Source organism: Heterocephalus glaber, unplaced genomic scaffold (genome assembly GCF_053883595.1).
Source record: "Heterocephalus glaber isolate CG9 unplaced genomic scaffold, H.glaber_assembly_v1.0 deba00001504, whole genome shotgun sequence".
In the NCBI taxonomy this organism is placed as follows: domain Eukaryota; kingdom Metazoa; phylum Chordata; class Mammalia; order Rodentia; family Bathyergidae; genus Heterocephalus; species Heterocephalus glaber.
In genome coordinates, this window is record NW_028258324.1 from 2561616 (window position 1) to 2575545 (window position 13930).

The 13930-nt window shown below is 45.3% G+C and overlaps 1 protein-coding gene across 10 annotated transcripts in view; it reads right to left on the bottom strand.

Annotated features, from left to right (window-relative positions):
• Positions 1 to 11584: 11584 nt before the first annotated feature.
• Positions 11585 to 13930, bottom strand: part of Pfkfb4 (6-phosphofructo-2-kinase/fructose-2,6-biphosphatase 4) — a 46850-nt gene continuing 44504 nt past the window's right edge. For 9 of the 10 annotated variants that reach the window (XM_087185949.1, XM_004833948.4, XM_087185952.1 and 6 more), the window contains one exon: positions 11585 to 13568. In XM_087185949.1, coding sequence (XP_087042075.1) covers positions 13509 to 13568 — 60 coding nt within the window. In that variant the 3' untranslated portion in view covers positions 11585 to 13508. 10 annotated transcript variants of the gene reach the window in all.

A 13930-nucleotide genomic window follows, 5' to 3' on the forward strand; every position in this document is an offset into this window, starting at 1 on the left:
AGCTCAGTGGTTTCACCACCTGCTGCACAAGCGCAAGGACCCGAGTTTGATCCCCGGTACCAAAAAAAAAAAAAAAGTTAACTCTTCAAAGACCTGAGTTTGATCCCCAGTACCAAAAAAAAAAAGTTAATTCTTGCTGGGGATTTAGCTCAGTGGTGCCATGCCTGCCTCACAAGTGCAAGGTCTTGTGTTTGATCCCTGGTACTGAAAAAAAAAAGTTAATTCTTTGAAAGATTAAATAAAATAGACAAAATCTTAGCCAAACTTACCAAAATAAGACCCAAATTCATAGAATTAGAAACAGGCAAAATCACACCAGATTCTGCCAAAATCCAGAAGATCATCAGTAACTACATTGAGAACTTGTACTCCAATTGAATGGAAAATTCAGAATAAATAGATAAATTCCCACATACATAAGAAGAACAAACACTGAACCAAGAAAATATAAAAATCTGGAATAATCCAGTATCAGTCAACAAAATTGAAGAAGTAATAAAAAACTACCAACTAAGAAAATCCCAGTTCCTGATGGATTCACTGCTGAATTCTACAAGAATTTTGGAGAAGATCTAAAGCCAATACTCCTCAAACTCTTCAATAAAATCAAAAGGGAAGCAGTATTCCCAAAGCCATTCCTGGAAGCAAGCATTACCCTGATTCCTAAACTAGAAAAAGACCTAACCAAAAAAGAGGACTACAGGCCAATCTCTTCAATGAACATAGATGCAAAAATCCTCAATAAGATACTGGCAAAAAGAATGCAGCAAATCATCAAAAAGATTATATACCATGACCAAGTAGGATTCATTCCAAGGATGCAAGGATGGGTCAACATACACAAATCAATAAATGTGTTACACCACATAAACAGAAGCGGGGAAAAAACCACATGATCATCTATATACATGCAGAAAAAGCATTTTACAAAACCCAACATCTATTCATGATTTTTTAAAAAAGAAGAAAATAGCAAAGGAGGTTTTTACCTCAATCTGATAAATACCATCTATGAGAAACCAATAGCCCACATCATACTAAATAGAGAAACTGAAAGCTTGCCCTCTAAAATCAGGAACAAGACAAGGATAGTACTCTGAAAAAGGAGATCAAAGAGGCTATCAGAAATGGAAAGATATCCCTGTTCCTGGATAGGCAGAAAAAAGGTAGTGCAAATGGCCACACTTCCAAAAACTGTTATACAGATTTGATGCAATCCAAATCAAAATGCCAATAGTATTCCCCACAGAATTAGAGAAAACAATCCTAAAATTCATATGGAACCAGAAGAGACCTAGAACAACAAGAGCAAAACTGGGCCACAAGGCCAAGTCAGGGGCATCACCATCCCAGACTTCAAGGTACACTACAAAGCTACAGTGATTTTAAAAACAAAACAAACATAGTATTGGGGGGAAAACACCAGACTTATGGATCAATGGAATAGAATAGAGTTTGCAGAAACAACTCCAAGCAGAGTCAACTACCTTATCTTTGACAAAGGGGTCAAATCCCTTCACTGGAGGAAAGATATCCTCTTTAACAAATGGTGCCAGAAAAACTGGCTGTCCACATGCTGAAAACTGAACCTAGACCCATATCTCTCATCATGCACTAAAATAAAATCAAAATGGATCTCAGCATTAGAACAGAAACACTTAAGATGTTGGGCGTGTGTGCATGCCTATAATCCCAGCACTCGGAAGGCTGAGGCAGGAGGATTGCCACAAGTTTGAGGCCAGCTTGGAGCTTGGGCTACATAGTGAGTTCAACTCCAGTCTGAATTACAGAGCAAGAACCTGTCTCAAAAAAAGAAAAAAAAAAAAAAGGAACAGAAACATTTGATCTGCTGGAAGATAGAATAGGTAAAACCCTTGAAGACATACTCAAATTGCACAAGAAATAATACCAACAATCAACAAATGGGATCATATCAAATTTAAAAGCTTCTATACAGCCAAAGAAACCACCAACAGAGTGAAGAAACAACATACAGCATGGGAAAATATTTTGCCAGCAACTCCTTAGGACTATATCTACAATACAAAGAACTCAGAAAATTAGACCTTTTAAATTTGGAGACCCAATCCAAATATGGGCATTTGAAATGAACAGACACTTCTTAGATGAAGAAGTACAAACAGCCAATAAATACATGGAAAAAATGCTGAACATCACTGGCCAATAAAGAAATGCAAATTTAAAAAACACAGATTCCATTTCACTCCAAAACGAATGGCTATCAACAAGAAATCAACAAATAACAGATGCTGGTGAGGCAGTGGGGTGCAGTGGGGAGAAGGAACCCTTTCTCCATTGTTGGTGGGAGTGTAAACTGGTACAGTCACTATGGAAATCAATATGGAGATTCCTCAAAAAACTAAAACTAGCAATTCCATTTGACCCAGCTATTCCCATTCCTAGGTATCTTCCTGAAGGAGTTAAAGTCATCATACTACAGTAATACATGCATATGTGGGACTGCATAACCTTTGATCCTTTTCTCCAGCCCCATTGTGATTAAATGTGAGTTAATGGATAAAGATGCTTCTTAGTTCCAGGACACTAGATAAGATCTGTATCAGCCATAATTATCCAACTCTTTGTTCCAGACACCACTATCTATAGAACAATCTACAAAGCATCTGCTGACTATCAGTACATGTCAGGCTAATTAACATACAAATGTAAGACCACTAACCTTTGATCCTTCTTCTGTAAATTTCACCTGTTAACTTCCCTGCAAGCCCCTATAAAAAGAGCCTCGGACTCTGGACTGATGCCTCTCTAAACTACTTTGCTTTGGGAGTGCCGTCTGGCCAGACTAAGGTCTGTTTCACTTTCCAACTTGTCCGGTGTGTTTCTGGGTGTTCTTCGCTGCACTCAGCTCCTTGGAGCATTTGGTAAGGCCCTTGGTCTTACATTCTGGAGGCACCGCTGGGACTATAGTCAGCTCCTTGGAGCGTTTGGTAAGGACAGCAGTCTTACGTTAACATTGTAGACTCCAGGCCCTATAAAGAGCCTATGTGCCACACTGATAGTGGCATCTCAACCTAGGTGGAAGCCATCATGTAGGGATTTAATGACTTTCCATTGTACTCACTGTGGCAAGAAAACATACTACCATTGGCCTATCTGAGTTCCTCTCTCATTACGAATCATTTGAAGCTCTTCTGAAGAGTATCCTGGCTCTAAGTCAAGATCTTGGAATGGGACTATGGTTAGAGTTGTTGATGGGCCAGAATTGTATTGAAGAGCAGCCTGTTTGGATGTGGATTCTGCCTTAGAATTACCCTATGAGACAGGATCCATAGAATCTTGATGTCCCTTGCAGTGGACAATTGCTATTTCACTTGGAAAATTTACTTCAAGGAGGTTGAGGCTCTTTGGTCCATGTTTTATTGGAGACTGGCAACCAGTCAAAAGTCCTCTTTCTTTCCAGATGGCCTCATGTGCATATAGTATCAGAAAGGCATATTTGAAGTGTGTGTGTGTGTGTGTGTGTGTGTGTGTGTGTGTGTGTGTGTGTATATATATCCTCTTGCCCTAGGCAAGTTGGAGAGCCCAAATGAGGGCAACAAGTTCTCTTGATTTAATGATCTGGGTGGAGCTGACAATGGCATAACCTGCCCTCCTAATGCCATCTTTGTGTACTGCTGCCATCAGTGAACCATGTGCTAGCTGGTCCCATTAATGGCTGGTCCCTCAGATCAGGATGGCTGGCATAATTTTGAGAATGGTCTGTTCACAATCATGCTTTGTCTATTGGTTGTTTGGGAGGAGCATGGCTGAGTTTAAGACAGTGTAAGACTGAAGCAAAACATCTGGATTTTCAATAAGAATGGCCTAATATTTACTGAGCCCTTTTCCAATTACCTATGAATGTCCTTTGAGTTTTAACAGAGCCTTAACCTTATGTGGAGTTAGAACTAAGAGCTTTTGTCCTAAAGTTATCTTAGAAGCTTCCTGGACTAAGAGTGCTGTAGCAGCTATTGTTTGCAGTCAGCTAGGTCAGCCCTATGATATTATCCAGTCACTTGGAAAAGTAAGCAACTGGTTGATTTTCTTGGCCTAGATACTGAGTCAGTACTCTTGTGGCTACTCCATGTCTCTCAGCCACAAAGAGAGAAAAAGGCTTCAGTAGGTCTGGGATTCCTAATGCTGGGGCCTGCACCAAGGTCTATTTTAAGGCTTTAAAAGCCTCTTGAGTAGCTGTCAGGAGCAATTCTATATAATTTTGGGGAAAAATCATTTCATAATTAAAGTACAATCAGGCCTAGTCTTGCCTACAGGCCATCTATGACATGTCAAAACATAACTCCATTTTTGCCTGAGGCCTCAATAGCCCTGTGATGCTGTGATGCTCAAGGGAAAGATTACATCAACTGAAGATATCCTGGGTCTTTGAGAACCAAGTAGAAAGGTCTCACCTGGGGAGGGACAAATTCCTTATCAGTTTAACTCATCACACCTACTGTTGTAAAAATGTTTCTGCTCATCTTACCATCCTAATCAACATAAGTTTCTCATCCACCTAAGATCTTCATCAGCATAAGTTCCTCAAAATCCTAGGATTATCACCACTCTCTGAGTCATCTGTTACTCCCTCTGAACACAATAAAAGTGTGGCAAGCTCGGGGTCCTTGTCTTTGCTGCCCAGAGCAGCTTTGATCAGGGCCAAAGCTCAGCTTCTTCTCTAAGACTTGTCTCCTGTCTTTATTCATTAATTCACCTTATGCTGTTGTGGCTCACAGTAGACCAGGACTCACTGCAGAGGTTCTGGTAACATCTCCTTTCCCTGTTCCCTACAAGCAGTTTAAGGGTTTAGTTTCTGGTCCTTGAGTTGCCTCACATAATGTTTTTGCTATTAGTTGAAAGTAGAGTATCAATATGTGGCAAAAGCCTACCATTTCCAAGAAAGCCTTCAGTTGTTGTTTGGACTTTGGAGGACCCAGATGGCAAATTGCCATTGTTCTCCTTGAGAACAGTTGTCTTTGTCCTGAAGTTAAAACATATCCCAGATAAGTCACCTTTTGTTGAGAAATCTGGGCCTTTTTGGGAAACACTTAAAGCTCCGTTTTGCTAGAAAATTGAAAGTCTTAATGATCTTTCTATCAGATAACTCCAGAGTAGGGCAACAAGTGAGGAAGTCATCTATATACTGAAATAGGACTCCTCTTTTGAATTTTAGTTCTCTCAGGTCTTGAGCTAAAGCCCATGCAAACAAGTGGGGTCTATCTCTAAAGCCCTGAGGCAAGACAGTCCAAGTATACACAGTTTGCAAAGTCCTGCCTGTTTGGGCATCTTCTTGTTTAAATGTGAACAAATATTGGGAGCTAGGATCTATAGAGATAAAAAAAAAAAAAGGCATCTCGGGCCGGGGATTTAGCTCAGTGGTTCTGCTGCCTGCCTCCCAAGCGCAAGGTCGTGAGTTCAATCCCCAGTACCCAAAAAAAAGAGATCAAGGACAGAGAAGCATTTAGTGTTTCCTGGGATCTATGCTAAAAGGGTGGTGAGTCTGCTACTAATGATGAATATGTACCAGTGCCTCATTGATGGCTCTGAGATCTTGTACTAGGTGGTATTTTTCTGAAAGTTTGACTACTGGTAAAATGGGTATGTTGCATGAGGACTGGCATGGCACCAGTAATCTTGTAGCCAAAAAACTTATTACAAATAGGGTTTAACCCCAGTCTGGCTTTTTCTTTTTCCACAGGAAATATATTCTGTGAAGATACAGATTATTACAGAGGGTACAAATTATTGAGAATACAGATTAGGGTCCTTTAGCTAAATTACTACTGGAGAGGACTTGACAGCCCTCCCTAGGGTATCCGTGCTTGAGTATCTACTCCTGGTAGAGGCACTGGGCTCTGTGGGGTCAGGATGGTTGAGTCCCTAGCAACTAGGACATGGGTTGCCAGAGGCTTGAGTATTAGAGTGGGTCTGAGTGGGAAGAGTATATTTCTTTTAATTATTGATATAGGGCATTTCGGTATCACCATAAAGGCAGCTTGGAAAAGGCAATCTTCCAAACGGTGGTTCAGAGTAAGGATAAAGAAAGCTGTCCAGTTAACACCCTCAAGGCCCAAAACAACTTTAGAATGGGATGAAAGTGCTTGCCACTTCTCAAAGGGGTAGAGAAATGGTGGGCTGAAATATTGAGTTCCCTGAATCTGGGTCCTTATGGTACCAGACTCAGACCTAGTATGGGGTGGACTCAGGAGATGGCCTTTATCTCCTGAGGGTACTGACTGAGCAGGTTGCTGAGGCAACCTGCGGGGAGGAGGAGCTGACAGGTGGGAGTCTTCTGCAGCATCAGCTCCTGCACATTGATGACTTTTTGGGTACAAATCAAGCCTCTGGTAGAGGGCCACAAAGGCTTGAACATAAGGCATCTCAGACCATTTTTCCCATTCCTTACAGTAAAGATATAATTGAAATACAGCATATTTCAGACTGCCAAGGGGTGGCCATGTCTTGTTTTCCCTAAGTGGATACATGTAAGGTTATTTTTTATTACACAGGAATATAAGATGATTTATTTGAAGGATCTTAGTGTGGAACTCATTCCAATCGTTAAGACATCTGAGTAGGGGGCTAGGTGTGGTGGTGCATGGCTGTCATCCCAGCCTTCAGAAGGCTGAGGCAAGAGGATTGCTGTATTTGAGGCCAGCCTTGGGTACATAATAAGTTGAAGACCAGCCTGGACTATATACCAAGAACCTGTCTTTAAAAACAACAACAACAACAACAACAAACAGATATTTGAGTGGGGACTCAGAAGGAGGTTGTGCCTATCTATGGATAGGAGGAGTAAAAATTAGATTCTAGGATTTTAACAGGCCTGTCCCTGGGTCAGTCTCCACTTGCAGGGACCTGACAGGGGCTCTTCTGATAGCCTGAGCCTTCCAGCCCCAGGGGTGTGACCTGGTAAGGCTGAATCCCTTGGGATCTAGCACGTCTGTCCCTGGGTCAGTCCCCACTAGTAGGGACCTGACAGGGCATCTCCTGGTAGATTGTCCTGCTCCCACATCAGGCATCCCCTAGCAGAGCTGAACCCTTTGGAGCTGGATGTCTCCAGCCTTAAGTGAGCACCAGTGCTATTTCCTTTGGACCCATTGGATTTTCCCCTATAAACACAACTCACCTTCCAGTTGAAGAGCTCAGAATTGGGATGTCTTACTCCTTCAATGCCCCATTGCCAATTAAAAAGGGAATAAGACCCATCCCTAGAGAAAACCTAAATTGCTAGATCAAGCCACAAAGCACACACATCTGTGACAGAATCTCGAAAAATGTCAGGCACTATGTAAATTCAGCCAGCAAATACAGATTATACAGCATAAATTTAAAGCCACAGTTATCACAACAAAAGCAAAACTGAGTAAAAAGGAGAGCAAACCAATACCAGCAAACTACCCCAGGAGGCCACAGCTTAGGCAGGCGGGGTTTGAGACCCTGAGGAGATGAGTCAGCTAGAGCTGGCTCTGCCACCTGCCACTGACTGGCTTGTACAGAAGTGGTGGCAGGAGATTTAAATGGACCAGATCCTCTTCTCATGTGGGAAGACACTGTACTTGTTAACTGTATTTTCCTGAGTTATTTAGAACTAACAACCAAACAAACTGAACACTGATAGCTGAAAGCTTGAGGTGGAAAGGATCAGAAAAGGAGAAGGAAAAATACTAAAACCTATGGAACACTCCTGTTGAGCTTGTGACCATGGGGAAACACAAACACCCTTGGTGCTAAACAAAGAACTACTCAAATCTAGAGAAAGTTACCAAGTACTCCACAGAAAAAAGCAACAATTTAGGCAGGCCAGGTCCTTGTCTCAGCTGGTCCCCTGGTGTGGGCAGCTAGGACAAAGCACTAGTCTACCGGCGCCACCCTTCTCCCCTGCTCTGCTCAGTTTACTCCCATCCTGCTGAGGCCTGAGACAGACTCCAAGACAGACTTTCCACATTGTGTGGATCAACAAGATATAAGCCCAACTGATGGGCAGGGGTCCTCCTGTCCCCCATAAGGGCCTTTTGTTTCCCAATCTAGTCTTTTCCATGCAGCCACTGGTCTACCTCTCCTCCTGGGAGTCCATTCTCTGCCCAGAAAGAGAAAGAGAGAGGGTCTCCCAAGGCGGTGGGGAGTTACCTTCCTTGCTGCCTGGGTTGCTGGTTGCTCACTTCTGCTATCTCCGAAGGTCTGAGCTGCTGATCCTTCCAATGTCTGGTGAGGTCATGGACTGCTGTACAATAATGTCCCTTCACTCTTTGTCCAGTGAGGTCTTCCGAGGTTTGATGTCCTCCTGCCTGGCTTGCCAGATGTTACAGTTGAATGGACCAATAATAGTGCTTGTGTACAGTGAAGAAAGAATTGCCAAGTAGTAAGGAGCTATGTTTATTGAAGGTCATGGGAAAGGTAGCAACAGCAACAGGAAAAAGGAGAAAAGGGGCTGATAACTCAAGTTTTCAGAATTTAAAAGATAGATATCTCTGCTTTCTGATGCCTCCCACTGAATCTCCCATGGTGCCAGTGCTCTGGTGCCTGTGATCTCATCAATTCAGGCTTTTATTTATTTATTTATTTAATCTCTCAGGATGATGGAAGCAGGAATAACTATTGGGTGGTGTTTAGGGTTAGATGGGGAAAGAGAGTGACTCACTCAGTGCCTTTGTTTCTAACTGTACTAGCCCCATTTCTTCTCTACCCTTATTTTCTAGATTTAACCATGTCACAGTAGTAAACACCATCTACACACCAGCGATTTCATTCTTACCTGCAGTCCAGATCTCTGCGCTTCAGAATTGACATCTATCTGGCATTTCATCTAAACTCATCTTTGGCTGAACTGCTGGCCCCCATCCCCAACCCATGACCACCACAGGCTTCCACACAGACACAGATGGTAACTCCATCCCTTAGCATCATCTCTCTCACATGCCTTCCTCCAAACTGCCAGCTGATCTTGGCTCTACCATCAAAATATATGCAGGTTTGAGGGTGTTGAGTTTCCTTCTACACATGGTTCCTAGGTTCTTTTTGTCCTAAACAAAGAATTGGTGAAGACAAGTGCAAATGGTAGCAAAGTTTTGCATTTATTAAAGGTAAGAGCCAGGCATGGTGTCATAGACCTGTAATCCAAGCACTTGGGAGGCTGAGGCTGGAGGATCATGAGTTCAAGGCCAGTTAGGGCCACATAGTGAGTTTGAGGCCAGCCTGAACTACAAAGTGAGATCCTGTCTAAAAAACAAAAACAAAACAGAACAAAAAACTAAAAAGAAAAAGCTTCACAAAAACAAAAAAACCTAAAAATAAAATTTTAAAAAGCTTCACCAAAACAAGGCAGGAGGATTGCCACCAGTTCGAGGCTAGCTTGAACTGCATAGCAAGGCCTTGTCTCAAAAATCAATCAATCAATCAAACAAGCAAAATGAAATATACACAGAATCCAACCATTTCTGGGAAGCTCCATTATAGGCATCATTGTATCTCATCTGTATTACTGCAGTAGGCTCCACACAAGCCCACTCTGTCCAGTAATCTAGTCTCCACTCAGTAGCAGCCAAATGAGGGACCCCTGTACAATCAGATCAAGTCATCCTTCTCAAAGCCCACTCTCAGGCCTCCCATTTCCAAGGCCCCGTGTACTCTGCTCTTCCTCCTCCCTCCTCTTTTGCGGCCTCCCTTATGTCCTCAAACTCACTGGCTATAGTAATGGCCCATCACCTAAGCCAGGCCTTTGTCACTTTCTCAATCAAGCGCACCCCCTTCCATACCCCTCTCCTTGGTCCCAGCACCATCTAACAGTACATATTTTATCATTTGTTTGTTGTCTCACCACTAGAATGTCCTCTCTCTGACAGTAGGGACTTTGCTGTGCTTACTTTCTTGGTTTTTGTTGTTGGGTTTTATTTTTTGCTTTGTTTTGTTTTGTTTTTTGAGACAGGGTCTTCCTGTCTTCCTGGCTACCGATGAACTCATCATGTGCTTACCTCTGTATCTCTAACACATGGTAGGCACTTAATAATGTTGAATTAATGAACTCAGTGGGATGAAGATACGGGAAAGGATTTGGAGGAATCGAATCACCACCAACCCCAAGCCTCTTTGGCACTCTTTGCCCTCTGAAGCAAGGGTCCTTCCCTGAAAGACATCACAAGAGAGTGATTTTGGCCCCTCCTCCCAACTCCTGAATGCCTCCAGGGCCTTCGACTAGAGCTGGATCCCAGTGTGTCTAAAGTCACAATTACAAGGGTGAAACCCAGAAGGATGACTACTGTAGCAAAAGAATTCCTTTTGACCTGAATGTGGTGGTGCACACCTATAAGCCCAGCACTCTAGGAGGATCATGAAAGTCCCAGGCTGGGAAATTTAGCAACTTATGAGACCCTGTCTCATAATTAAAGGGCGGGGTTTGCTGGGAATGTGCAGCTTAATGTGAAGGCCCAGTACTAGAAAACAAAAAATAAAAATGATTTATTTTTCATATTTTTGGTGTTGACCATTGAACCCAGGCCCTGGTAGTTACTAACCACACACTCTAACACTCACCTAGATGCCTAGTCAGAAAACAGGTTTCTTGTGCTCACAGCTTTAAAGACTGAAAACCCAAGATGGGCAGTCCCAGCCAGTTTGCCCTTTGGTGAGGCCCCTTGGCTCTATTATATCATGGTGGACACATGGGTAAGAAGGATCTCATGGCAAGATACAGCCAGGGAAAAGGGCAGGGCCAGTCCTACTCTTCTACAGCAACTCACTGACCGAACCAGCTGGGGTCCCACAAGAACTGTATCAATCCCTTCCGATGGCAGTGCATCCCATGACCTCCCAACAGACACACTGAGCACCAAGATTCCGAACCTGAACCCTATGGGACACACCCAGCCACATTCAAACTGAAGCAGGGAAGTAGCAAAAACCTGGGGAGAATGAACCACAAGCCTTCCATGCAGGCACAATTGGACTTACATTCCATCTTCTAAGGTTTAGGTATCGTTTTCCTAACAAGACACACATGGTAATTTGAACAATCAGTTCTAGTAAAACAGGATGTGTATTAGAAAATGTTGAGGACAAGCAGGGCCCTGTGGAAAGGTGAGATTTCTCAGATTGATACTGGCCCAGGAGGGGAGGGGAGTGTTCTGGCAAAGAGAGTTTCACAAACAGGACAGGCAGAAAGGGGAAAGCCAAGCTAAAGAGGGAGTCCGGATGACTCAGTGAAGGACACAGTGGCCAAGACCAAGGGTCTGGGGACTCAACAAAGTCCTCCTTAGATTGACAGGATTTTCTTGTGCAAAAATAAGATAAAAGAAAAAAGGTGACAGATAACCACTAACATCAATTTCCCAGATAAAATCACCCCACAAACCCAGAGGCCCCTGAAGGGTGGACACCTTACGTGCCCATGTGTGCCCAGCCCAGCCACTCCAAGGTGACACAATTCCTCTCCCAGTCAGGGTGCTACCAGGACCCTGAATCCATGGTCCCAAAACAGACCTATGAGAGAGACCACAACAAGGGTCCTCTATACTGCTGCAGAAAGAACACCTTGGGATGGAGAAACGGCTACAAAATCAACCTTAAATTGTTAGGTTTTTAAAAAGTATTTATTGCAACGAATGCTAGACACAGTGCAATTTGTGGCTGAGGACCAGAGCCACTCACTCCTGGGAAAGCAGGACCTCTACACTTCGGGCATGTCAGCCATCCCAGCTAAAACCTGGCAGCCACCTGGGCATGTGGCTGCCATGCAGAGGCTGCTCCAGGGCAAAGACAGGGAGGGGCTGCGCCTGTGCACACGTGGCCCCCTGATTTCCCTCTGCCGTGTCTCCAGCCCTCATAGAGCAACCATGTCCATCAACTCCTGCCTCCCCTCGGTACACAGAGAAAAAAGTCCTTTGTGTCTTGGCCCAGGTGACATCCAGATGCATTTGAGCAGCTACTGACCAGAGGGACCCACTATAGCTAACAAGTAAGTATATCCAGGTGACAGAAGTCATCAAAACCCCGAGGGACACAATCAAAGGCTACAGCCTCACATCCCAAAGGCAAATGTGTGGTCCTTGGGCCTGCAGTAGGGCTCAGGGCTCTGACAAGAGATGAGTCTAGGAAGAGGATCCTACCCCAGGCCTACCCCAGGTAACTCTCCCTGTTTGTCCTCAGCTGTGGCAGCACCTGGGAATGAGAGGGCACTGGTCAGGGACAGGTACCCTGACTTTCCTTTGGGGCAGGTGGCACTTAGAGGCTGCAAAGCCCAGGGGGCTGTAAAAGGCAGGCTGCTCTGCCAGGCACAGTCCTAGAAAGGTTCTGGGTACAAAGTGAGGTTGAGGTCCAGAGGCCTGACTCCACCAAGGCCACCTGTGGACAGCAGGGCCTCAACTACTAGTCTAGGTATGTTGCGGCCCCACCCCAAAACCTGCTGGCCAGTCTGTTGGCCAGCTATGAACTGGAGCCAGAACCCACTGCCTAAACCCATAAGAACTCAGGGGTGTGACAGACACCAGGCTTTGTAGGGCCATTTTTACCTGGCTCACAGGTTCATGAGCCAAAGCTGTGTCAGGGTTAGAGAAATTCTCCCTTGGGCAGAGGCTACCTCTGGGTTCTGTCCTTTCCTCAGTCCCACTGGGAGAGGCCAACAAACTCTGGTACAGGTTTTATGGGACCACAGCATGGTTTCAGCAGCATTACGGTGAATACACATCTCTGCCACCAGTGTACATTCCTGTGTGGACAGAGGCAGCCCCAGCAGAGAGGCAGCCTCCTCCCTGGCCGCCCACCTGTGTGCAGCTGTCCTGTCTGTGTGGCTCCCCTGTGAACAGCTGAATTGGCAACCAGATCCTCTGAGTCCAGTGCATGCACAGTCAGGAAGAGATGGCCACAGTGCAACACCCAACCCTACACCCCCCAACATGTGCTTCCTCCACCTCACAACATGCTGGGGTGAGCTCGCTGCTTTCCTGAGTCTCCACAGGATGAGTGACACAGGCCCAAGGTTAGTGGCTGCCACTCCTTGGTTCCTGGCAAGGAAGCACAGGGAGAGCTCTTCCTGTCACCTATAGCAGCAGAGATTCAAGATCCCATGAAGACCTGGCCACTGGCTCAGCAAGGAGCCCCAGAGAGGAGAGAAGAGGCTCTGCAGGGTCTACTCCAGGCAGCTGGGCCACAGTGGGGACATCTCAGTGAGACTCCCCATTTCACATTCAGGGCACTGGCCTGCTGAGCAGGACCATCTGAGAGCTGCAACACAGCAGCCAGTGGTGGGCACTCTTGCCCTGCCCATGCAGCACCATCTGGCCTGGTGGTTCTTAGTAGCAAGTCAGCAGCCATGTCAACCCTGTCACTATCAACAAGGAGGCAGATGAGCTGTGTCAGGGGGTCTGGGTGTGGCCAGCCATGCACAGCTTTGAGAGTGTTCCTGTATGGTCACTGTCACACACACCAGGCAGCCTGGGATGACCTCATCCACAGAGATCTATGTCCACCCAGGCATCGCAGTAGATGAGATGTGGTCACTGGTGAGCAGGGACTGTGACAAGGGCTTCCTCTGGAGGCCGAGAGATGTCCACATTCTGCACAATGATAGAAACAGAATATTCACCCTGCAGCAGAAATAGATGAGACATCTGCTGCCTGCTTTCCTCATCTCTGTGGCCAGATGGGACAGTCACACTCCTTACTGCTGGAGGCCCAGACACAGGATCTCGACCCTGACCTAAGAGAGCAGGGTCACAAGTTTCCTGGCACACAGTGGGTGCTCCACTGCAGGCAGCTGAGGCATGAGCCAAAGCCAGGCTGTGCCCACTCTGATGCAGGGCGAGGCAGTTGGGGAGAAACCCCTGGCTTGGAGCCGACATCCTCACAGTGGGGGCAGGAAGGGGCGCAGCTCCTGGGGCTGCCTCCTTTCCAGTTCTGTCAGTGGACAGGTGTCAGA